The 26,187-nt window shown below is 43.3% G+C and overlaps 2 protein-coding genes across 3 annotated transcripts; one reads left to right on the forward strand and one right to left on the reverse strand.

Moving 5' to 3' along the window:
• Positions 1 to 1,351: 1,351 nt before the first annotated feature.
• On the reverse strand, positions 1,352 to 21,645 carry LOC307248612 (mediator of RNA polymerase II transcription subunit 13-like). Its single transcript, XM_080025047.1, has 29 exons — positions 20,908 to 21,645; positions 19,846 to 20,080; positions 18,588 to 18,756; positions 15,869 to 16,014; positions 15,278 to 15,475; positions 14,736 to 14,930; positions 14,486 to 14,642; positions 14,282 to 14,389; positions 13,116 to 13,832; positions 12,304 to 12,551; positions 12,065 to 12,186; positions 11,377 to 11,461; positions 11,085 to 11,281; positions 10,792 to 11,000; positions 8,649 to 9,538; positions 8,367 to 8,534; positions 8,002 to 8,225; positions 7,681 to 7,876; positions 7,220 to 7,592; positions 6,555 to 6,771; positions 5,225 to 5,416; positions 4,904 to 5,127; positions 4,644 to 4,786; positions 4,388 to 4,546; positions 3,780 to 3,962; positions 3,523 to 3,668; positions 2,731 to 2,895; positions 2,380 to 2,480; positions 1,352 to 2,270 (listed from the first exon to the last, which is right to left on the reverse strand). The coding sequence occupies exons 1-29, from the start codon at positions 20,971 to 20,973 to the stop codon at positions 2,138 to 2,140; spliced, it is 6,366 nt and encodes a 2,121-aa protein (XP_079881173.1). The 5' UTR covers positions 20,974 to 21,645; the 3' UTR covers positions 1,352 to 2,137.
• An 826-nt stretch (positions 21,646 to 22,471) lies between these two features.
• c18h3orf33 (c18h3orf33 homolog (H. sapiens)) lies at positions 22,472 to 25,798 on the forward strand (the record flags this gene model as incomplete). 2 transcript variants are annotated; one of them, XM_080025121.1, is made up of 5 exons in its annotated part: positions 22,472 to 22,633; positions 23,003 to 23,062; positions 23,281 to 23,440; positions 24,633 to 24,793; positions 25,411 to 25,798. In XM_080025121.1, 5 exons carry the CDS (start codon positions 22,472 to 22,474, stop codon positions 25,666 to 25,668), a joined length of 801 nt encoding a protein of 266 aa, XP_079881247.1. In that variant the 3' UTR covers positions 25,669 to 25,798. The 2 variants fall into 2 exon arrangements, with proteins under 2 accessions (XP_079881247.1, XP_079881248.1); XM_080025122.1 differs by having other exon boundaries at positions 25,414 to 25,798.
• Between the last annotated feature and the right edge of the window lie 389 nt (positions 25,799 to 26,187).

A 26,187-nucleotide genomic window follows, 5' to 3' on the forward strand; every position in this document is an offset into this window, starting at 1 on the left:
GACTTTAATTTATTTCAAATCTCTGAACGTGAACCGCGTCTCTCTAATGGCAACGGGCCGTGTAATTCATTTAATAAAATCGATCTTTAAATATTTGATCTGCAAAGACTTCGCCTGTTTAGCTCATACAATCTGTTTATAACTAAGAGATTTGCTCAAACAAAGTTTAGCTTTTGTGCGTTGATCACTTACATCACTAGATTATAAAACGCTGTTTCCTAGTCCAAAGTAATTATTCATTGAACCAAGTTAGAAATTAAAAAAGATAGGGAGAGAGATAGCGCGACAGAGATAGGTCTATAGAGAGACAGAGGGAGAGAGAGAGTGAGAGAGAAGAGGGAAATAAACGGGAAAAATAAATCTTATCTAGATCGATGGATCATACAACTTTAGTTAAAAATAAAAAGAGTGCGCAAGTTTATGATTTACTGTGATGTAATAGGCCTACTGTTTTAGACTCTGAATGTTCAATGTCCCCCAGTCAAACGTGTAGGGGCTCAGACAGTTCATAACTTATAATGAGAGAGAGAAACAGATGAGAAGTAGCTTACAGTATGAGGAAAATATATCTCATTATTAATAATATGCCAATATTAAATCAATTTGAGGCTCTGAAGGGACAATAATTGTTGGTGAAAAAATATTCAGACATAAGCCCAGCCCACTTCCGGTGTCATATCCTAATACAGATACAGATAATTGTGTTTGTTGAACAGATACAGATAATGACGTCTCCGCACACTCCTACTGCACATAGTAGCACCATGACAGCCACCTATAGGCTAGGCTACACAGGAGCATTTGAGTCCACACAGTCTAAAAACACAGAATTACAAGGGTGCAGAGAACAGTGCACTTTTGCAGACGTACATATTAAGGTTGTTATTACATTATATTAATAATGTTGGTCGTGAACTAAAATGGGCCGGTCTGAGGCATGAAACTCCAGGGCTGAAAATGAGTCCCACTCCGGCTCTGGCATAGATAGTATATAAAGTGAGGTGAAAAGGGAAAAGCAATGGTGAAAGTCAATTTAGACCTCGGTAGCAGTGCATCCTGGGGGAATTTCTCAGAAACGTCCCGGCAAAATTCAAGCAAGTAACATTATATTAGTAACTTTGGTTTGTAGACTACAACAGAAAACCTGTTACAAAGTAGGGTCATTCAATTAGAAAGACAAATGTTTCAAAAATGTACTACACTCGAATTATATGCAGATTTCAGATTTAATTTATTAATTGTATCTATATTCTTTTGAAGTGAATGCAGCCATTCACAGCAGCAAAATGCATCTATGCGAAGGTGTTCATAGTGTCAAAAACAAGCCAACAATACCAGAGTATAAGGTAGACGCACTTTATTCCTAAAACAGAAGCTGCACCATCAGTAGCGGCACACAATTATATGTACACATATACACACACAATTACCTAAATCTGTTATATAAAATATATAATCTGACAATGTACCTTTTAATTCCTCTTCAGAGCTCATTGAGTTACTGTGCGAGAGACTCTGGAGCCAAAGCAGACAGAGAGGTAAGTCTCATCCACTCATTGGGTGGGACACAAATGCCCAGGCCAGCTTTTTCTTCATTTTTACAGCATGGCAATAAAAAGGTCTGTACCCCTTTGAAAAAATAATATTCTAAAAGCAATCTACAGCAAAAATTCACTTGAACAGGTTTTTCCGTGTTGTAATTGAGAAAATTACACTTTTTAAACCAATTCCTTTACAGTGAGATGTACACACCCTCTAGGATTTGTAATATATAAAAGATATTAAGCATTAAAAATTCCACATTTAAAAACTTACAATAAATAATATATGCAGGCATTTCATTAAGATAAAATTTCATAGATTGCAATCTACAGTCATTAAAAAGACATTTTATTCTCCTTTATGAAACGTCCCTTGATCTTCCAAAATTCTAAAATGGATTCTTGGCATCTGATTGGTTGATTGGAAACTTCCAGTCAGTCAGTCAGTCAGTGTTGTGTGAGATACACCAGGGAGGCGGAGTGATGGCTCCTCCACATGTGGCCCTGATGGAGTGTAAGGTCCTTTTTGAGTGTCAAGGATTCGACCGATCGATCCGTCCAATCAAATCTCAGCAGTTTGATCCCATTTAAAAAGTTCAGAGCATGTTCATGATAAAGTTGTACATCTGGGTGAGCACCACAAAGTGAACGGGCAGACAGGAGCGCCGGTCCTGGGTCGCAGGGTCGCACGTCAGCCAGGAGAGGGCGTTGTATTGCTCCAGAACAAATCTATCATATGGAAGGCAGAACATTGGGAGGGGTTTAATACAAATCACACTCCCTTATTTTAAAATAACACATGGATTAAAATGTAGTCTTTCTGATCCGAGCAGTTTACCTGAGCACATCGGAAGTGTGGTTGGAGTCCAGGGGGTGGGAGTGCTTACTGTGCAGAAGCTCGTCTGATTGGACAGAAGACACGTGCAGGTGCAGAGAGGCCTGGGGAAAAAAACAAAAAGACGGAGATGCATATTAAATCTGAATCTTTAGATTTCATCTGTAACATCTCCTCCCGTCTGAGGGCTTTTTAGAGACACAGACCTGAGGCAGACGACAATTAAAAAGCGCAAATTTAAGATTCCAGCGCGTAAAGTGACTTTTTATACAGGTGTACAAGCGTTAGTCGCAGCCCTACTTCAATGTGACAGACACCAACAGACAAAAAAAACAGTTTTGAATGCTTATGTACCTTGAGGAAGAGTGGACACTGGTTCTGGGCTTGAGGGCAGGCCGACCAGAACCAGTCAGGCAGTGGTCCAGCCTTGGCTGTGGAGACGAAGTAGCCAAGAGCCATCGGCTGCTGCAGGATATTCAGAGCCTCCTCGTGGGACTCCATACGATCTGCACTCTGACCCTGCAAGACAGCATCAATGGAATTAATTTAAAACATGAGTTTTGGCTTCAAGTGGTCTTTTTCCAGCCATTAGTTAAATTTTTATGTTCTTTGTACCCTGTTCATCAATATAGTTCTAGCATGAAGGGACTCACTTGGTGGTGTTTTGCTATGATATAGTGAGCTCCGGGCAAGAAAAGTATTTTTTTTTCTTTACCCAGGCCTAGTTAGCTCCTTAATTGAACAAGTTGGCACACATGTGAGTGTCTTTACTATAATCTATATAAAGTCATATTGCAAAACTCAGGCTTCATCCTTTAATAATGTAATTCCATTGTGTTCCATTTTACTCCACCTCAGACTCAATGGATAACATCAAATGTTTGAAGTTGCATTATCTCAGTGGATGATGGAAGAATGAAGAGAACAAGACATTTCCGATTTGAGGGTAAAAAAAAAAACCCTGAATAAAATAAAACAAACTCAGCTGTAAGAATTGATGGGACAAGTGTGTGTTTATCTGGTCGACTTTAAATAAAACCAACTGTGTCTCTGTCCATGATGACAGGCATGCAGGTAAATAACCCATGGTTCTGTTATAGACCTTTAATATTGAGTTTTGGATTATAATATAAAAAGGTGACGGACCTTGCTTCCGTCCCCTCCCTGGTGGTAGTGGGAGCCGGGAGAGTGAACGGGCGAGGTGGTGGGGGAGTTGGGCAGGATGTTGATGAGGTCTGGATCCACCATGTCGTTGTCAAACAGGTCAAAGAGGCCCATTCCATCAGAACCATCTGCAGAGGGGAAAAAAACAACAATACTTGTGATTGAGCATCTAACCTCACACTACTGAAACGATGCATTTCCCCGCTTTGAGGCTTCCTTGGTCAGCTGCAAGAACATACCAGGATTTATGGGGTTGAAGTTGATGTCGATGGGCTCCGACGTGTTAGTGTTGACCTGCACCATGGCCGAGGTGGGGAACACCAGGATGTGTGTGCAGGACGTGTCCTGAGGCGTGCTCAGCTGCGACGTCTGCATGTTGAGTGTGGTGCTGCGGCCAAACACTGAACCCGTGGACACAGAATCTAAAGAGACAAGAGGGAAGGGAAAATCGGGTCAGCTCGAGAACTTACAACCTGAAGAAATTACAGCATCCCAAGCTTTTGTCACCTTTAAAACTAAAATACCTCAATGTTCACCTCTGCATTTAACTGAACTCAGCATTTGTATTGATGCAGCTTAAAAGAGAGGGCGTAGTTAATGGCTTGACAACCTTACCAAATTACCTCAGCTGTTAATTTTTCTTTTGACTTTTAGGCTCCTTTTAGTTTTCAAGTATACCATGGTTTAATATTTTTCAATGATTCTCTCCATCTTTCATTCATCTATTTTTTCCCTTCCTCTTCTAAATATTTTCTATAGAGCACACACTTGTCTCCCTGTATGAAATGTGCTATATAAATATAATTGCCTTGCCCTAACTCTCTGGTACAAAGTTTAAATACCTTACCTGGCATGATGACAAAGGAACCCTGGGGCTCCATGGCAACCAGACAAGCGCTAAGGATGCTGGGAGTATCGGCAGCGGAGATGCCACACAACCGACATGTCTCCTTCAGACGTTTACTGAGAGACTGCAGGTTCCTCCTGCTCAGCAGAATACTCCAGTCTGGGCCGGGGGGACAGGGTGAGAGCATAGTTAGTGTGTGTTCATGTGTGTTAATAAAGCTTAAAGTTCAACAAACACTGCAGGTGTGTGTGTGTACCTCTCAGCTCGCCATGGCCCATTCTACCAAGCCGTCCAATCACCACCCTCCATGGCAGCGATGTCACCTGCACCAGGCCGAGACACCACTCCCACAGCTTCTGCAAACCCACTCTCCTTGCTGAACCCTTTTTCCTGCGGGCCCTGTAACAAACACCAAACACACATTGTATATACAGACACTTAGATATGGATCTTGTGGAACGGATGGATGTTTTTTTTTCTTGTTTTTTGATCTTTCCTGTAAAAGAGCACACATACCTATTGGGTACATCGATACTAATGATGCAGGTCTCCAGCAGCTCTCCGTGTTGGTCGGTGCAGGAAGCCAGCAGCCAGCGCTGGTCGTGTGACAGGCAGTAGCCCACAAACAGGACGTTGTACTTTTGGGCCGCCTCGCCAAACGTCTCCCCGAGCTCAGTCTGCTTGTCTTTTATCGGAGCCAAAATGAAGGGTGGCGTATACAGACGCAGACACTCGGGCCGCTGTGCAAGAGAAAAATAACTTATTAGTTTAAAAAAAGAGAGAAGACACAAGGACACCACAACACTGACTTCGTATGCAAACCACAATGGCAGTTACCTCCGGGTCCTTGAGGGCCATGTCGATGGCCAGACCAGGGCCAAAGCCCGTCAGAGCCTTGAAGTTGGTGGAGTTGGGCAGAGGCCGCCGGCACTGAGTGAAGACGGAGAAGGCCAGCGACTTGAGGTGCTGGCCGTAGAGGTGACGCTCGCCACTGTGCACGGGCTGCAGCAGATACTGGCAGGGAACGATCTGAACAGGAAATAACACAGGTACTTCAGACTGGATCAAAGTTAACACATTTGATGGCACTTGTTGATTTTTTTGCTAACTTTTTTAAGTTTTCAGAAAATAGTGTCTGGTTTGTTTCTGAAAAAGTTGATGACAAAATGCAGGAAGGCTCAGAAGAACTGATCCCTAAAAATTTGACATGTGAAAATCAAAGTTCAGGCACTCTGGCAATGTGACTAGATAGCACTTAAAGCCATGAGGGCAACGTTCTCTATCAAACATGAATACAATAAAAACAAATAAAATGTTCAGTTGAAAATGTGGTGTTTGCTTCATTTTATTGTTATTTGTCAGTTCAATGAGAATATTCAGCATCTCCTGGAAGACCCCTTTATTGTTACTTTTTTGTTGTTGTTTTTCATTAGTGGAGTCAAGTGTCCTTTACACAGGGGGCATCCCAACAGCACAGCACATGTATCACTGTATTATGACTAGTGAAGGTCACAATTAGCCCCCCTACCAGATAAAATAGTTTGACTGAAGCATGGCTTTATAGAATGGACAAACAATATTGCCTTAAATAAACTGAATTCAAAGAAAACAAAATGAATTAACCATTTACTATGAATTCTAAGACAGAGGTATGCATGTGATCAATGGGTGTTATTTGATCTACTGTATGCATCTAAAAGTCAAATCAAATATTCAAGCTGTATCATATTCTAATACTTAACATTAAAAAAGGCAAATATGCACTAACAAACTATAAGTGGAAGGATAATAGACCTTTGCTGTTCTGTCATTGCTGTACTTAACGGCTGATACCAAAACCATTAGCACATTCACACCTCTGGTGTTTCATAGTTCCCTCTGGCATGTTGATGCAATCTTGTGTCACTATACAACAGGTGTGGCAGTTAGCGCCTCTATTAGTGTCTGCTAATGAGTCCCCTGCTCCTTCTCGCCTCCCTTTCTGCCCACTGGTGGCATGGCTCTGTTGTGACTCAAGTGGATTAGTTCAAACTAAAACGACGTTATCAATCACAACCAATGATGTGAACTTTTCACTACGCTTCACTTAACACTGCAATAAGCCTTCTCCACCTCAAAAAACGCTCAATTATGCAAGTCATCGAAACACTGTGACGTAGGCCTGTACCTGTACTGAGACAGCGTTTCTGATGCGAGCAGGCAGGAACTGGAGCATCTCCATGTAGCAGCGCAGCAGGCCCAGTGTGTAGTTGCTGGAGTGGACCTCTCCCTCTGCGTCCTCGTAACTGAAGGGGTCCACGATGTAGACCACGATGGCAGGTGGGTAAGACACAGCGTGGGACTCTCCGTCCGTTGGCTTCCCCACCTTGTCCCTATCCATTGTGCTATTGATAAAAAAAAGGCAGAAAATGCAGTTTTTATTGTGATGTAAATTCACTAAATAATTCCACCTAATAAGGTTTTTTTAATACAAGGCAAGGTAATTGAAGCTCATTGATGAACATGCACAATTTAGAATAATCTTTAAAATAAATGACTATAAATTCATTAACAGCAATTTTTATTAAAAGGTGGAGTCAGCGATTCTGGAGAATGTTTGTTGTCAAAATATTTTCAGTGAATATTTCCTAAGGATCCGCTAGTCTATCTGTACTTTGTGTGCGCAAAAAAGAGAAATCCAATGTTAATACACAGCCTAGGTTCTGTAAACGGGCAGGTTGCTAACGGTGGGCCCCTTTGCTTTCATATCCTTTAAGGAGTATTAAAACAAAACATCTCAGTATTGGAAAATTAAGGTCTTAATGATAAATTGCCTCTCACAATGGAACCTACCTCTCTAGTATTTCAGCGGCCACTGAAGCCTGGTTGGCAGAGGTTCCGTTTTCTGGCGCCCCCCCTGCGCCCTGCGGATTAGACTGGGGTCCGTTCTGAGAGGCGCCGCCCTGCAAGCCTGACGGCCCAAAAGGCGTGTAAGAGCTTGGCTTGCCAGAGGCCATTCCCCCAATAGTCTGGGGGCCTGAGGAGGAGGAGGGAGGGGTGCTGTTGATCTGGGCAGGCTGGGCAGAGCTGGTGCTGGAGCTGGTGGTGTTGGTGCTCGGGGGTCCTGAGGAGCTGCTGGAAGAGCTGGAGGTCTGGGGGGAGGCAACAACGGGGCTGCGCTGCGACAACAGAGAGCTATCCAATGACTGTTCTGACAGGTATGGAGCTGAAAAAAATAAAGAAATAAAATCAATCATCATGTTTAAAAACCACACGATCCAGCAAACCTTTACTTTGATGTGTATAGATGTTACCTAGATCATAGCGGCACACTTGAGCAAAGAGTTTGAGTTTATTAAAGGCTTCATTGTTTCCGTCTCTGGCAGCCATCTTAAGGAACCAGTCACTAAGGGGCTGCTCTGTCATGCTCCTGCCTTCTGTGGTACCGACCTTCAATACACCCTCTGGGTGACTCTTACAGATGGGCCTGTGTTGCCCAAGCTGGCATGCCTGTCAAGAAACAAAAGATTGATTACAAAAATAATGCGGTGTGAATCATTATATGAGAACAAGAATCTGTGTTTTTTGGGAACGCCAGTACAAGAAGGATGAGCTTCATCCAGCCAGGAGCATACCTCATATATGGCACTCAGATCTTTGAAGAAGGTCTTTGCTCTCCCGAGCAGAGCTTCGTTTTCTGGGCAGATGATAACGTATCCTACATCTCTCTGGGAACCAAAAGGATCCAGAAGAAGCTTTTCCCAGTAGGGCAACCCAAAAGGAGACAGCACCACAAAATCATACTCGTAACCAACCAAAAAGGTGGGGATGGGCAGAGGCTCAGGAGACTCATCTGTACCTGTGGTGGTAAGAGAATCAAGGATCATCTTTGTGTTTCGCAAAAAAACAAACAAAGGGATCAAACACCACAATATGCCAAAACCAATCTCTAAATTTGCTGAGATTTGAGACTGATTAGGTCCAAACACTTTCCACATACCATATGATCCCCTCCCAGCCATCTTGTGGAACTGTTGCCAGGTGAGCGGTCCCTGAACGCCCCACGAGCGCACACTCCTCTTCTTCTGAATGGTGTCCTGCAAAACAGGCTGGAGGGACAACAACACCCGCAGGACGTCCTGAGAGAACAGCTTGCTCATCACTGTTGCTGCAAGAGAAAAAATCATGAGCAACACATTTTAACTTGACCATGTTTGAGGTTTAAATAGAAACAGGGGAAAATTAGCTTGTAATAACAATAATAGTGAGACAAAATACATACATTTGCATTTTGGCCACTGATGAAGACAGGTGGTTTTCACTAGTGTTTCGTCTACTTTGCCTCCTGACATATTGTCCATGAATTGCCTGCCATGCTCAAGTGCCATGTAACAGTCATTATAACAGTCTCTCTCTTCCACCCGCAGAAATGAACTGGTGGCTGAGCCGGGCTTTGGGTACTCCACACCCGCCATCGGGGCAAAAGGGTTGGTGCACTGGTCCTGCAACAGCAGAATCAGCTCGTCGGGAGGTTTCTCCGTCAGGCTGCCTGCTTTGTGCGTGGCGGAAGCTCGCAGCTCTTCAAAGCAGCGCTCCGTGTCCCGACTAGAGTCGGAGCCACGTCCCACCACGTCCAGCTCGTCCTCCAGAAACAGCCCGGCCGACTGACCGAAGCGTCGGTTGGCGACTGCGCTGAAGCCACAAGTGCAGGGGTACTGGGCCTCGCCGTTGTCTTTTAGGTACACGCCCACGTCCGCTCCTCTGATGTTCATGTTGCAGACGCACACGCAGCAGCTGTCAAAGTTGCAGTCCTTGAAGAGGTTCATGACCGACTCGGAGAGGATGAGGGTGACGTAGAGACTGTGAGCCTCGGGGATGGAGGGGACGGTGGCCGGCTCCACCGAGCTGAGTGGTCGGCAGGTGGAAGGGGTGGAGGCGGGGGAGTACAGGTCAGAGTTGTCGTACTTGAGCGAGCCCTGGACGCTGGCGGGGCCGCGGGGCGTGCGCGGAGTGCGTGGTGTGCGCGGCGTGGGCACGGAGAAGCGCGGCGTGGCCGGCGAGGGCAGGATGCCTGTGGTCGCGCTGTTGCTGGGGGGCGCACTGCTGATGAAGGGTGTGTGGGTCTGAGGGGTGTAGGTCTGGCTGTAGTCGGGCTCCACACTAGGGACGTTACTGTTATGGGGAAATAAACAAACAGTGATGAAAATTTATTTCACATTTTCCTCATATACATTTTTTTTTATATAAAAAAAGTATCATAATATATTTTTTATCAGTGATTGAAATCACCCTTAAACCTGCAGTGTGTAGAATGTTGGGTTTTATTTCCTAGCAGATTTTGTAGAAAGTAATTATAATATCCATAAGTACATTTAGTTTAGTGCATAATAGCTGAATTTTTTTTTTTATTATTATTTTTTCCCTTAGAAAGGGTCTCATATGTCCATATTTCTGCATATTTTGGACCAAGGCCTAGTGCCGCCATCTTGAAAGTGTCATAGTTGGAACGTCATCAGGTGCATTGTTTAAAATTTAGAATTGTTCTTGTCCTTGAAGGCCACTGTAGCTTCTGTTATTATTCGAAAGGGTTGGGGTTACCCAGGGAGTGTTGCATTCTAGAACTTTGTAGAACTTTCTTGATGATGTCATATTACACACTGCACCTTTAAACCTGCAGTGTGTAGAATTTTGGGTTTTATTTCCTAGCAGATTTTGTAGAAAGTAATTATAATATCCATAAGTACATTTAATTTAGTGCATAATAGCTGAAAAAAATGTTTTGAATATTTTTTTTCCCCCTTAGAAAGGGTCTCATATGTCCATATTTCTCCATATTTTGGACCAAGGCCTAGTGCCGCCATCTTGAAAGTGTCATAGTTGGAATGTCATCAGGTGCATTGTTTAAAATTTAGAATTGTTCTTGTCCTTGAAGGCCACTGTAGCTTCTGTTATTATTTGAAAGGGGTGGGGTTACCCAGGGAGTGTTGCATTCTAGAACTTTCTTAATGATGTCATATTACACACTGTACCTGAGCCCCCTGTATAACAGGCTTTGCATATTCATTGTTTTTTTGTTTTTTTTCAAACAAGTATTTGAATACTCACTCAAAAAACGGTTACGAAAAACCACATTATTAGTTCCAATTAGCACAGTAGTTCTGCTGGGCCAAAATGTGAAATGTACAACTTTTGTTTACCAACAGTTTTGCTGACAAAAAAAAAAAGGTTTCCAAATACTGAATTTAACCACAAATACCAACCTAACAAACGAATAGTAGTATATTAAAAGTACTCGGGCCAGTCCTATAAAAGACCATTTCGAGAATAGCTTTCCTTGAATGGATTTGAAGACTTTAATCATTGTTTGTAATCACGAATAAACAAAGGATAGTACTGAGCCCACTGTTAATGCTTTATGCACTAACCTGTCTTTGGTGAGGAGATTGACATTCGTCACTGATGGCATCAGTTCCATTTTACCCATGGTACCCATGGTCCAGCTGGGCGTGTATACACAGTCTTCTGGCAGTTTGATAGGCAACATACACTGGCTGGGTAGCATCTTCAGGGGTGCGTACATGGAGCAGCCAATCAACAATTGACACGTCTCCGGCTTGTACACAAAGGAGAAGTCCTGGGGACAAATAGTAGAAATGGTAAAGAACCCATACGTCGCCGTACCATGAACTTGCTCAATACTCGGGCAGGTGAATCGTACCTTTATTTCAGATGGCTTAGGGCTGCAGAATCCCTCCTCCACCTCCATCTTGAAGTGGTTGTTGAGCTGGCTGCCGTCCAACAGTGTGAGGCCCGTCCCTGCTTCCAGGCTATCCTTGCTCCCGGAGTTCATGGGAGAGTAACCTTGCTGCTCTAGAGAGGGCGGGGTGGGAAACATCTGGTGCAGGTCTGCCGAGCCTGGACACAAAAGACGTTATTAATTCCCTTGAAACAACGTGTTTATTAAAATTCCAATGAATGCGGATAAAACTGATGCTGTAATGTGTCCTTACTTATGCAAGACAGCTGGTCCAACGCTGCTTTCGCGTCTTTGCCAAACTTGTCCTCTGTGCCAACTCCAGCTCTTTTGGATCCAGGCTGTGCAGACAGGGAAAAACAAAACCTCAACATAATATAAAACTCAATATCTTCTGTTTTAATATTTTACCAGGTTTTACAGTAGGGCTGTGTGTAAAAATCAACACGCCAATTTAACTTGATATTTATTTTAGTGATGAATGTATTGTATCGTCAGCTCCAAAAATCTATATTTAGAAAAAGTTTAAAGTAAGTAAGTAAGTAAGTAAGTAAAGTTTATTTATATAGCGCCTCTCGCAGACCAGGGTCACAAAGCGCTTCACATTAAAAAAAAACACAATAAAATAAAACGACACATATACGGTTTGTAAAATACAACCTCTCCGCTCTAGTAGATGCCGCAGTTTGGCATGTTGCCTTGAATTGCCGGGTTTTGAATTTGAATTGAATAGTTTTGACTTTGTCCGCTGAATTATCAATATAATGCGGTGGTATGTATTAAGAACACCCAGATCATACACAGCAACTTGTATTTCAGCTCTTTTTTTACATTTTGGAATATCCCAATATATTGCAATGTATCGTGATATATCACATCGCGAAGTCCTTGCCAATACTTAGCCCTACTTCACAGGCCTCCACATCAGCAGCTGAGGAACTTACCGCTAGTTCATCTTCGTCGGAATTGAAGATTTTATCCAGGTCGCTGTAGGACACGGCCAAGTCGTTCTCGTGGATGAGGCTGGTCGAGGCTACAGGTTTATTACCTGATGGACCCTGACCATCTGCACAGCAAAACAATTGAAAGGGGCTTGAATAACACACCAAAACTCCAGACATTTCATTTCATTAAATGTCAAACCTAGGAGGGCCAAACAGACTGAAAGTGAAGGGATTCTCACCGTCTCCCGAGCCTGCAGATCCATCGTCCCCCTTGTTCTTCTTGCTGCCGTCCCTCTCGGCTCCGGCCTTGTCTTTCTTCTCTGTGAAGCTGAACTCCTCGTCTCCCTCTACGAAGGCGTACGGGTCGGCCTCATCGCCGCGTTCTCCGTCTCCCGTGGCCGAGGCCAGATGGCTGTTTCTCCGCTGGGCGTAAGTATTGACCAGCTCCTGGGACACCTTAAGGGGCCTTGTGGAGCCCGACATCAATCTGAGAAGGAAACGGGTACAAAGATGCTCAGACAGACGCAGGCATGCTGTATAATAAAAAAGCTGCATTTTTGTTTGTTTTTTAAAAAGGAAAGAGTTTGCTACATTATTAATTTATAGCTTTTTGCCTGACTCTCCGTGTTGTGAAGTTAATTTGAAGTTGGATATTCAAATTTCTTCTCATCTCCAACTTCAAACTAAATTCACCCCAGTTTCCTTTCCATATTCTAAAATGACAAAAAGTGTTAAAAATATAGAGCTCAACATAGGGTGGTAAATACACAAGTCACAACAAGCACCTAGGAGCATTTTCTGATGTTGTACATTTTATTTTCTGACTGTCAGCAGAGGCGGGCTAAGGCCAAGCTTGACTACCAGTGTTTGAGCTAAGCTAACCTGGATGAACGACCTTTGCTCACGTCTTCATTAAAAATGCGCGCACAAACAGGAACGGTTTGTGTCACCTTTTTTTTTTTTGTCGAGAGAATGAGGAAAAAGAGCTCAAAATGATAAATGTCGAACTATTCCTTTAATGTAGCTGGGGAATGAGTGATCAAATACTCACTCAGTGACCGACACCACAGTTTCCGTTCCTCCGCCTCCCCCAGAATCATCTCGTATTTTATCCACAGGTAGCTGGGGCGTCAGGAAGCTGGAGGCCTTCTTCCTGGGCAGGTTGAAGTACTTCCAGGGGTTGTGGGTGGAGTCCTCGTTGGGGTTGATGGCTGAGCCCACAAAGACCGTGGGCTCCAGGGTTTCGTTATAGGCTGGGGGGAAGGGCAGGGGCATAGGCATGTTCTCCAGCTGGGGCCCCTCAGACGAGCCCTTTTGCGGTAGCAGACAGGGCTCCACTGACGGCGGGTAGAACGCTTGGTGAATGGGTGTGGATGAGTTCTTCATGCCGCCCGGGGTCATGTCTCCTTCGCCGTGATCGCAGGGGTGCGGGCTGAGGGGAGGGGGCGGCGGGGAGCCCACCAGGTCGGCGGGCGTGCCGTGTGTGTGCAGCGTTGGGGCTTTGGAAGGGACCGTGTCCACGTGGTGCAGGCTGGGATAGGAGCTGTCCTCCTGGGATCGTAAACACAGCCTCTGGGTCTGCGGCTCCATAGACTGATCTTCGCTCACAGAGTTGCGGTGGTGGAAAGGCGTCTGCGGCCTCTTCTGCTGCTTGTCGCCCTTCTCCAGCTTGTCGCCCAGCTTGTGCTTGGGGGCCGGCTGTGCGGGCTGGCCCGATGAGGGCAGGTGTCCTGAGGTGCTGCTGGATCGCTGCTTCGGATTCTTATGTCTATGTGAGTAAACAATACGAAAGCTTAGCATACACTTACTTTTATAGGTGCGCTATGTAACTTTGGGTGTGTCAGAGAAGTGAACATTTTCCAAGGTATATTCTCGTACCTGAATAAACAACCTTCCTTAAAAAGGGAAAATTGGATATCTGCAACACTGTTTGAAGATAAAAGTTGCCCTATAATTGACTGTCCACTGTTGTTGTTTACATCAGCATGGCCCACGGTTTTGTTTACAAACATATTCTAGTTTCTGGTTCTTGGTGCCTCAAAATTATTTGGCTTTTACACATGATAGAATTATTCAATATTAAGAATTACATGTAGAAAAATATGTTTTGTAAATGAACTGCAGGCTCTGCAAATGTAAACAAATCCCCCCTTTGGTGCACCTTTAATTAGGAAGGAAAATGTTAAGTTGCCTGTGTAGACATTCCATTCAACCTACCTTGAGCAGTTGCAATGTGGCCTGTGAGCAGGCTCCACGAAATCCCAAAGTCCAGTTTTGTCTGACTCTTCCTCACAGGTCCCATTGGTCAATGTTGTAAACTTCCTCCTGTTAGAAAAGGGTAGATTTTTATCAGTAAGCTTGGAGGCAGTTATGTGACTGGTAATGCTCATTTTGGAGGAAGAGGGGGAACACCGAACATACTTGTGTCCTGTACGGTTTATGTTATACTCCTGCCACACGGACTCCACCATCTGTGTGGCCAGCCTGCGAGGGATTTTACCCCCGTGCAGAGTGTTGTTGGAGCTGTTGCCATCGGACGCAGAGGACAACTTGAGCCACCGGTGGGCGGGCTGATAGTCTGCGGGTAAGACGGAAAAAAAGCAATTCTGTAAGTATGGAGAATACCAAGAAAAAAAAATATATATAAAAAATGTGAAGCTCATAGTCTCACCGGTATGAGTCTCCTCTGGTGACGTGGGCGGAGTCAGAGTGACAGAGGACATGGCGGGGTCTCTGTGAGCGGCCTGGCCCTGCTGAGCTCCACACAGGCTTCCTGAGGTGTTGGCCGAGCCCTGAGGGACCACAGCAGGCAGCTCCGACAGGGGGAAGAGCACCAGGCAGGAAGGGTACACCATCCTAACTCCCGCTGGAACCAAAACACACATTATTTTGTTAGAAAAAGACATGTTGTGCATTGCTGCAATCAATTTCTAAGGCCCAATTTAGTGGATGCTTTGATAATTTATGATCTCGGTGGGATAAATCAAACAGGCGCGGATGATGCCGATGTTGCATTGATCTCTAGTCCATCCTTTCATGAGTGGATTTTACTCTTAGTTTTAAGATACTATGTATTAATGGTCAACGAATGCCATGCAATTATTAACAACAAAAAGCAACTTTCTCAAACATTCACAACAAAAACTACAGCAAACAAACATGCAAAGTTTACCATAACCTTTAACACCTTGTTTTAACATAACAATGCCTTACCAACAAGGACCTCCACAGCTGCCAAGGAGTCATCCTCCCAGTCCGTCTCCTCCATCTTGTCCTCCTGGGCTTCCTTGCGGTTGGGGCTGATGGGGTAAAACTGCCTCCACTCTTCTATGAGCTTCTGAGTGGGGTGGTCTGACATCTTAAAGGCCTGTCCGGTGATGGCCCCATTCAATCCGTACGGGCTCAGGATGACTGCAGGGCAGAGGGGAGTCACAATTAGGGATGTGGATGTTTACAAAAACTTATTAACAGTCACAAGACAGCAATTTTACAGTGGTTGACCCTTTTAGAAAACTGTGGATTTGGACAGCAATTGGGCTATATAGACAGAGCAGACTTAAATATTGCATTCAACATGTTCACGTTGATGCAGGTTGAACAGGTGTTTTGATCAGGTTGTGGCTTTTAATTTGCATTGTTTTATTGCACTTATTACAGTAACTACTGGCTTTGGTAACTTTATTCTTACATTATCTTTCACTGCACCACTCTGCTGTGACCACTAGAATAAACCTAATGGAAAATGTCTAAAAAAAACACACATAAAAGCTTGTATTATATTGGGCAAGTCTAGTGTGTTCCTACCTTGCAGAGGGCTGGAGCTCTGCTGGGCGAGGCTGAGATGATCCTCGCTCAGTCGCTGAAGAGGCTGATGTTGGGCGATCTCCACACTCGTGCACACGTTGCTGTCACCGTGTACGAAGAAGGTGAATGCGCAAGACAAGTGCTCGCTGGAATGAAATAAAAAAAAAGGGATTTTATTTTAAAGAGAGATTTTTCTTCAAACAAAAACACATAATAAAGTTTAAATGCACCTGCCTTAGGCTGCACCTTGCCATCAGCACACAAAAGCTAACATGAACCCCTGCAGACTATTGAGGTTGTCAGTGTATTCTCTCCACCACTCATTGTTAAGGAACAACTCAAGAGGGGAAGAGGTGTGAGAAATACAACTCCTTGCATTCTTGGTCGGGGACTTTGATCCATATCATGCTTTTGAGAGAAAACTGTTGCTTCCACAGATACTGGTCAGAAACATGAATGCAAGCCTATCCTCCAAAGAGATGGTGCACCAAACACACTCAGCTTCTATAGGTATCAAACCTCCTTGCAACACATGGGCAAAAATAGGAGTGAAAAAAAGATACATGGGGAGATTATTATAGTCCTGAAATGTTAAAACAATATTCATATTTATTTCTTTACTACTTCTACAAGGCCAGGAGGCTAAATGCACTAAAATAGTACTTGTTGACATGGTTGCTGTAAAACCACAGTGCCCACTCAGCATTTTCCAAAGACAGCCCTGTTTACCAGCCAGAGAGGGCAGGCGACAGCGAGACTGCCAGACTCTTCTGTTAGAGGTGCTGCGCTGCTGCCGCCGCCTCAACACACACACACACACACACACACACACACACACACACACACACACACACACACACACACACACACACACACACACACACACACACACACACACACACACACACACACACACACACACACACACACACACACACACACACACACACACACACACACACACACACACACACACACACACACACACACACATCTTTATGTAAAAACAGGAGCTAAGCACCAGTGAGCAAGAAATCACCTCCCGCTTTATGCGACAACTCTTTCAGATAGAGACTAAAATTCTCCAAAAAAAGCATCGACAAAGCTGTCAGTCGGAGCTGAGCCGAAAAGAGCTGTGCATCAAAAACCCAAGTCAGCACGGATCAACACTGCCAAAAAGCAGACGCTCAAATTAGCTTGTCAGGGAACTCCAGGATGCACCAGCCCGCCCCCTTTTCAAGAGCAACGAGAGAGGGTAATATATATCATCCCCACATAATGTACAAAGATTGGCAGGAAATACAGCTGTGCATAACCTTGCTCTGAACCAGACAATAATAGATGTGCTGCTGCTGGTTCCACTAAAGCTTGTATTTCTACAACAACAACAACAACAACAACAACAACAACACAGACCAGTTTTGCATCACAGCTGTTAAAAAAAAATAAGGTGTGGAAGCTATAAATTATCCTGGAAGTGTTGCTTTATTTTCTTAGTCAAGTCTAAACACATTTGGAAATTATGTCAGATAACGGATGACTATTACTTCAAGCTTTTTCACATGAATGTGAAACTAGGTTAGAAATGTGCAACGCTGATGATGTAATTTGAAAATGTTTAATAACGCCGTCATACTCAACCCCATTTTTACATCTAAATTATTTCCAGGAATCTCTTTTTTTTCTGGAGGATTACAGGATGACTAAGGAACGTAGATCTAGTAGTAAATGGTTTATTAATGACAGTTTATCCTCACCACGCACAACACCTCAAAAAGAAGTTTTATCTGAGGAGCAGGTGAGCAGTCAACAGTGTCTATTGTCATGGTTACACTGCTTAACCAAAGCCATGTGTGTATTTGCTCAAGCCATTTTTCCTTGTAAAAGACGTTGATAAGTCGTTCCCAGAAACAGCTATCCACTTACAACAACATAGTTAAAACAACGATAAAGTTGCACGCACCATTTCTTCAGTTGAATCCCAAGTGGGAATTTTAACGATCAAAAGGACGTCAGAGGCCAAGAAGTGCTACGGGAGGTTTAAAACACAACTTTCATAACAAATAGGAATCTGCCAAGAGAGACTTTCCCCACTGCAGTACGCATATGCACAAGACTCACAGTCATCTGTCTTTAACACCTCTCGAACAAGCATGAAAGGTTGCATACGTGCAACACAGTTAAACCAACTCTTTATAAAGTCAACCTTAAACAGCCATTCCCTGCATTCCTCAACTCTTGACCAGTACTCCAATATCAAATACGGACTTATGGTCAGCCCTACAGCACAAGTACAATTTCATGACAACTTGCTCCACTGCCATATTTATTTTCAGCAACTGTGCTACCTCGAGGTTCTTGTAAGCTGGTCCTTCATGACTAAGGCGGAAAATACCTTTACTGTTACTGCCTTAGTTGATAGCAAAAACACTGTTGTCCCAAATTCAGCTGAGCATTAAAAAAATATATATAAAATGTCAGCATGTTCATGATAAAACCTTGCGGGCCGTATAGACAGCAAAATCTCTTCTTCTTTAACTGGGAGGATGACGTGAATATGATGTTGTACCAACACAACAGGTAGCAGGTTATTCCCTTCCACTTCAAAAGAAAACATGCCCCAGCTGTAACTTGTGACCCGACCATGAGTCTAGTGTTGGATTTGATTCAACAATTAACTGCCCGTTGTATAACTGTGCGGTTAAGAAGCAGTACATACCTTTTATTAATGGTCTTCTCCTCCTTCTGGTATGGCTTGACAAACCACTTCCCGATGCGAACGAAGCCGCGGTTCATGAGACAGCGCTCCAGCAGGTTGTGGATGGCCTTGAACAGGAGTGTCCGACACTCATAGGACAGGCCGCTCTCCCACTCGCCATCCTCCTCACCTGAAACAAGAGCATCCATTAAAAATATGCTGAATACTTTTAACAAAACAGACCTTTTCTCTATCTGATAAAGAAACATCGCTCACATTGAATGCAATCTGTGGTACACTACATAGTTTGACACATATTAATGAGACTGGAGTTTGGTTGGTAAACAACTGACCACAGCAACAACTACAGTGGCAGACATTTAATTCAGACACTTTTTGTGTTAACATTAATGACTCAAGCAACAGACTGGTAAATATTTTGTTTATAGAAAATGAAATGATACAGTGCAAAATGTATTCTGCAGATGAAGCCTACTCTGCTTTTAAATTAATAATAACATGTAAGTTTCCAACTCCGAGCTAAACCTACCAACTTTCTTTGTAGTTTAGCCGAGATTCCTGTCTCTGTAATGACCTATCTGTGTGGTCTTCACTTAACCCTCCTCGAGACAAGAGACAGAATGCCTGGTCAGTGTGGACGCCCATGAGAAGAATTGTCTCACAGTTATATTATGAACGACGTTGAAATCAACCCTTCGTCCAAAAAAACGAGAATATGTCAAGTGACTGTGATGCACACCAGCTCTCCTTCATGCTACCAAACAAGCCTGTACCTCCGTGGCTAAGAGCCAATGGATTCCACAAGGCTTAAGAGACCTTAAAAAAGACCAGTTCTTTACAATTCAGTTAGGCTATCATAACTTATTATCATCAGACTTTGTATCAATGAAACTTGCATTAGTACTCTTTGCCGCCGTTAATAAAGGCTGGCAGCGTCCAACACTAAACATGTTGAAACATGAACATGAGTTTCCACAAATGGACCACTTTTCTGCAATTATCTGTCAGCACGGAAACTCTACAAAGCATCTGTTAATAACATCAACCATTACACCCTTGAATTTAATTTCTTCAACATGTGAAATAGTTGTGCCAATTCCACTGCTTAGATTGTATGAAAAAAAACACATATACCTTCAAGTAGGGGGGTACAAATATTGTTGCCATTTTACACTGGAAAATACAGTTTTGAGAGTAACCAATTCCAATACTGTCAGAATCAAAACCATAAAAACACGGAGATGTTGCATGCACTTACTTGAGAGCTCATTGTGGATCAGCTCGGCAAAACTAGGGTCATCCCCCCACCAGAAAAGCCAGAGCTCTCTGCGACCTGGGGTGTGGTGCCTTCTCCACACACTCAGCACGTCTGCCGCCAGGCATCGGCTGAAACTACACAATATAGGGTCCTCTTCGGTCACAGGGAAAAGGATGGGCGAAGAGGTGGGTCCTTGCCACACAAAACGTCGCCATTTTATTCCAGTCAAATCGGCCTAAAGAGAGGAAGGGGAAAAAAACAATATGAGAATTAACGAAAAAGCTTAGCTGCATTACATTCAGCCAATCATTTGTTGTTGTTTTCATAACTCAGAGACTCAGAGTTTGAGTGTGTGCCTGTGTGTGGAGAGGAGGAAACACATTCCCTGACACACACAAACACACACAGGAGCAGCTGAAGACTGCTTGTCCTGTCATTCAGAAAATCAGGTTCAATGGAAAAAAAAGTTGAAAACTTGAAAACTGAGAGCTGCTGACCTCTTGAAAAGTTTTGCAATACTATATACATGTGACACCACAATCATGCCAGAAAACAACTGTCATGCAGTAATTAATCAGCAGTTATGAACAACTAATGACGCACACTGTATGTCAGTAGTTAATCACAGTGTAGGGTTTAATTTATAAAATACAACTTTGAGACGTATCTTCCAACATGTTCATCAGATAGCATTGCCATGTCCCATATATTTAGAAAAATGTGGATGTTTTGACAAGTTTTGATGATTCGCCTGTTAGCCTGACCTGTTACTATCTCGTAACTAACGTTAATGCTAGTTTGATATTTATGTAACCAACGCAGTGTAAACACGGGATCATGCCACATTCACTGGCAACTCTTTAATACAGTTACCCTACAGTACGTGCCACCAATGTTATTAAAGTGAGCTAGATCACGATTTGCAAGTTACAGGCCCGATGCCTTCACGCCAGTCCTGCATCTGACGTTACAAAGCTTGTTGCCTGATTAGCCAAAATGGCTTTCTGGCCTCTCAGCGGCACGGCTAACAGCTAGCTGAGCGCAGGGAGCAGAGAGACTTACCAGACAGAAGAGGTTGGAGTGGCAATCCTCCAAACTGGCCCCGTTTGGTACAAAGCACGAACTCATCCTTTTACTGCGGGGTTGTGACGTTAAAATCCATTGTCTCAATCAATCACCATCGGGGGCAATAGCTGCTCTTCTTCCAGACAACTTCTAACCGGCGCTGGCTACCACTAGCCTGCTAGCTATGCTAACGGTAGACAGGCAGCCAGATAGCGTAAACTGTGAGCTTCCAGCTATTCGACTCATCAATCCTATTTCAAATGTATTGTCTGATGTGGTTAGCCGCAAGCTTTGCTGCTACATTACCCCAACCCCCCCGAAATAGGCAACGTTAACGTCACCTGCCCAGACTAATGTTAAATCAAAGTTATATGCGCACTATAAAAACACGAGCTCAAAAACTAAAAAAGAAAAAACTTCACCCCAAAAGCTTAGTCCCTGGTGTGCTAATGCTAACCCAAGCTAGCTGCTCTGAAACAATTTCAAAGCAGAGGAACTCTCCCCTCCCCCTGGTCTCTCCTAGCCTGCTAGCACAAAAGCTAACATACCAGAGCTCCAGCGCTAGCTCGCCAGCTAAATAAAACAATTAGCTACGCCGCCCTCTTTTTCGCTAAAACCATCGCGGTTATCCGTCATAGTAAAAAACACTCTTTAAAACGGACGAAACGCCGACTCAGCGAGGCCACTCATCGGCTACTTTTCTCAGGCTGATCCATGGGTCCTGCGGATTTCCATTATTTCAGTTCATGGATTGAATTCTTTAATGGCGGCCAGGAGGACAACTCTGCCTCTCAGCTCCCATTGGCCAATTTTGTGGTAATGGGGGCGTCATCCGTCTTCAAGTAGCTCCATGACTTCACAGTTTACAAGATGAGAGCTCCAGTGCATCTGTCATACAGTCAGTGGTCACTCCTCGAGAGGGTCTGTTTCTAAACATGTTTCACTGTGCAACATCTGCTGCGCGAGACTGCTTCAAGCAACCGATAGATTAAAAAAAAAATATATATATATATATAGTCCTATATACATATTTACATAATTTATTGGAAGAAAATATCTCTTTTTGCAAATATTATGAATATTTTTTTAAAATAAATAAGAGGATATAATTCCATTGTCTATCTATATGAACCATTATCTTTGTGCATTGACTTATTCTGCAGATATTAAGTTATCTAGGTCAAGTTGTGCAGACAAAGAGGATCCCAGCGGTAGGCATAGGCTGTTGATATAAGCTGCAATGTGCATGAACAATTTTTGAGCTACGTAATATTCCAGCCAAAGACGAGCGTCATGCTGGTCGCTTTAGCATCCATTGGCAAATTATAATTTTTTATTTTATTTTATTTTTTTGGCCTATCATTATTAATAATAATAATGATAATATTATTATTGTTATTACGGTATAATATCCTATATATAATATATCTATATAATATCCTTTATCAGGCGCACATCAGCGCCATCCTGTCATGTCCACAGCCAGCCACAGGGCGGAGACTTCACACAGCACAGGCAATGTGCCTCCCTGTACGTCCATCCCAAAGAGGCGGGGTGTCGGATGTGTCGACAAAATGTCAACAACATGCCGGAGCTTTCCAGAGAAACAGAAACTGAGGAGGAAGCAAGAGGAAGACAACAAAGAGAGCGAGGAAACCAGTCGCTGCCTAACGCGGTGTCTTTGATATCTCAGTTCGCAGATGATAATTTAACACTTGTGCGGGTAGGAGTCTCATTTTTGTATAACCCAGCTTAAAAACCTGCAAATGGCTGGTGCATGGGTATGCAAAAGTCACTTCATTGGCATGTTGTAAACCACTCGAGGCACCTGCGTCTGCGCCAAATCGTTCTAGTAGGCTTGTTGCCAAAGTAGAGATGCTAAATGAGAGGAAGAAGCGCTAATTCAAAATCACGTTCAAAAGCCACACACACTGCCAAGATATGCTGTCCCAGTGAATTTTTGTTTCCCCTTGTGTCACTATTATCTCTGTCAAAGTCTCTCTCGTTGTCATTGGCCAAGCTAGGTCGATGGTAGGCCTATTAGTCATCCTGTCAACTCCTAACCCTCACCACTCTCCCCTCTCTCACACAGAACATAAGCACCGGACTGGCAATTGCTGGTTTGATTGTAATAGCAAGGAGTATCAAACTGGTAAGAGAGCATCCTATTTATGCAATTAAAGCTGTGTTTGTTTTAAGGCTAGATGTTGATATATGATGTTCCTCTGTAAAGTGGGAAGTGTATTATTGCAGACTAAAAGTTACAGTCTAGGTTCCAAATCTTAGTATTTGATGGGCGTGAGTGAATGTAATGCAGTTCAGATGTGTCATCTAAATGAGCCACTGAGTTGTCTCGTTCCACCTCTTTAGATCACCAAGTTTCAAGCCGCGTCTGAGATCCCTGCCCGTTTTATTGAGAGGAACGTCAGCCTTCGCGGGAAAGTCCGCTCAGTCACAGAGAAAGGACTTGAAGTGGAACATGTCCCAATCTATCTGCCAGGCCTCTCACCGTTACTTTCAACCAGCAAAGGTGAATGAAAACACACACACACACACACACACACACACACACACACACACACACACACACACACACACACACACACACACACACACACACACACACACACACACACACACACACACACACAGAGAGAGAGAGAGGTTAAAGTCAACACAGCTCATGTGCACATCAAAATCAAGTATGTGCCAGCAACACAAATCTCAGTGACTGCTTGTCTTGTCTCTTTTGATCCTTTTACACCACAAATGCAATTGTGACATTTTTACTGTGTAAATTCAGACTATGTGGCATTTGATCCTCTCTTCATGATTGAGAGTGACCCCTCTTGTCATGATTGAAAGTTACCGGTAAGCTTTTTAGCTGTGTTATCAATCTAATCACTTTATTCACTGAGCAATAAAATCAAGCTTGAGTGTACTATAGAGTGCTCCATCAGCAACTTCAATGTAAAGGACATGCATGCACACATTGGCTCTTGTCTTTAGCTACTGTATATCATATAATCTTTGTCCCACTTGACCTCTCTACATTTTAAAGCTGGTTAGACCTTTAGTATGGGCTCTGTGACTGTTACACAAATATCATGTACTTGCATTAATAGCATAGATGCAATTGATCTGAGTTTGCTATTTTTTACATTAAGTTTGTCATAATTAGGATGCAACATGGTATCTAAATACCTCAACACCTTTTTTTCGCCCTACGGTACCTAAATGTGTCTGCAACCAAATAGTATTGAATGTCATGTACAAATACAGCCCCGGAAAAGATTAAGAGACCAGCCTGGATTTTCCTTCAATCTGCATCTCTATATAACTAATTGAAAATGCTCTAAATGACAATATTTTTATTGCGAATTTGTTAGAAATGTTGTCAGTAATTTATATTATAAAATCTAAATTTTCATTCTGCTCAAATATATGTCTCTAAAGAGTAAAACAAGTGACACTGAAAATTTGGAGTGGTCTCTTAATTTTTTTCGGAGCTGTATGTGTATGTTTTTCAAAGTGAGGAAATAGAAATAAATACAATTTCTGTATCGGTACCAAAACTCAATTATCTTATCGGCACTATTAACAAACCTCACGTAGCTTTAATCCTTATCAGTGTTTTACATGTGGTCATAACTTCACCCTGGCCATGCCGTAACAACATTACTGTAACATCTATAAATGGCACTTTTTCTTGTCCTCTTTAGGTGTTTGCACGTCTTCGATACTGGTGCATCTCGTTGGAGTGGAGTTGACTGCAGAAGGCAAAATATGGCTGCAGAAGAACGTGGCTCCTGCACAAACTGTTTGGCTAAAACTGATCAGCCGAGAGGGCGACACACTGCACTGTTTGGTGTCTCAAAGCAAGGTGAGGCGTTTAATAACTGAGACAAAAGTAGGGAATTATTATAATCAGTCTCTAGGCATATGTCAGACATACCACTTACAGTTAAAACACATCTCTTCAGGGGCGCCCTTAGCTCAGTTGGTAGGGGGTCCCCCCCCCCCCCGGGCCGGGCCCAGCAGCAGACCCGGGTTCGATTCTCTGCATGTCACTCCCCTCTCTGCCCCATTTCACCTCTGTCTCTCTGCACTGTCAATAAAAGCATAAAAGTGCCCAAAAAATATCTTAGAAAAAAAAAAAAAAACACATCTCTTCAGACTGCACTTTGACAAAAAAAAATAGTTTGGTTTATTTGAAGCTATAGCACTTATGTGATTCTTGCTGTTCTTCGCTGAAGTCGCTTTGGATAAAAGCGTCAGCTAAATGTAATGTAATGTAATGTGAACAATGCCGCAAGTTGAGAAATATAAAGCAGACGTGCAGGTCAGTTAAGAGGGATACATGCAGGTTGGGAAAAGGACAATGCGAAAGAACCTTCGCTCCTCCGTTGCCATTGTTTCTTTGATTAGTTTTTACTTTAAAAAAAAACAGTAGTGGATGTCAGATAGGAGTTTAATTTCCCTCTTCCCCCATCTCTCCAGCAGGGGTCAATGTGGAGCTACTGTGTGAACGAAGAGGTCCTAAAGCTCGGTCTCGCTCGCACTGCTCCCGTTGTCGGTGTCCTGCCCGACTCTGGCCTCTACTGGCGTCTCCACAAGCGTCTGCACAGGGCAGAGGTCAGAGCAGAGAGGAAGGGCCAGGGACTGTGGAGGCAGGACAGCCTGTGGGAGAGGGCCTCCAAGGCCGTCAGGGACAGTGCTTTGTTCAGACTGATGAGGAGGATCTTTAAGAGGACTTGATGCACTAAGTATTCTAGATAGACATTTTTTAGCTTTGAAATAATCTTTGAAAACAATGATTTTTATTGATGTACATGACATTGCCAACATATATAAATACAATAAAACAGTAGTTTTGCTTTTTACCTTACATTCCTCGTTACACTTGTTGCAAAGGTTCATGTTTTATTTTTTTACTAAATGTTTCAATCTTTAGAAGTTTGAAATGATTAGATACTCTCAATCCCTTGGCTTTTAGTTTCCCAATTAAACCACGGCTAAGCACAGCCTCCTCCGTTGGTGTGTGTGTGTGTGTGTGTGGGACACCCCAGTAAACACAAGACGGGGGCTGGGTATGTTAATGGATCCAAAATGGAGAAGGGGGGTGATCCACTTGTCCCTCCCTGGGATCACTGTTGCTATGGAAACACCAAATGTGAAATACAAAGCCCAGCAAAGGCTAAACTCTATATTGGCCACCCTCAAACCCCATGGGAGCCTTACATGTTGTGTGTATGTGTGTGGGTCTTTAAGTACCTA

The sequence above is a fragment of the Ammodytes marinus genome (genome assembly GCF_949987685.1).
Source record: "Ammodytes marinus genome assembly, chromosome: 3".
NCBI classification, from domain to species: Eukaryota; Metazoa; Chordata; class Actinopteri; order Uranoscopiformes; family Ammodytidae; genus Ammodytes; species Ammodytes marinus.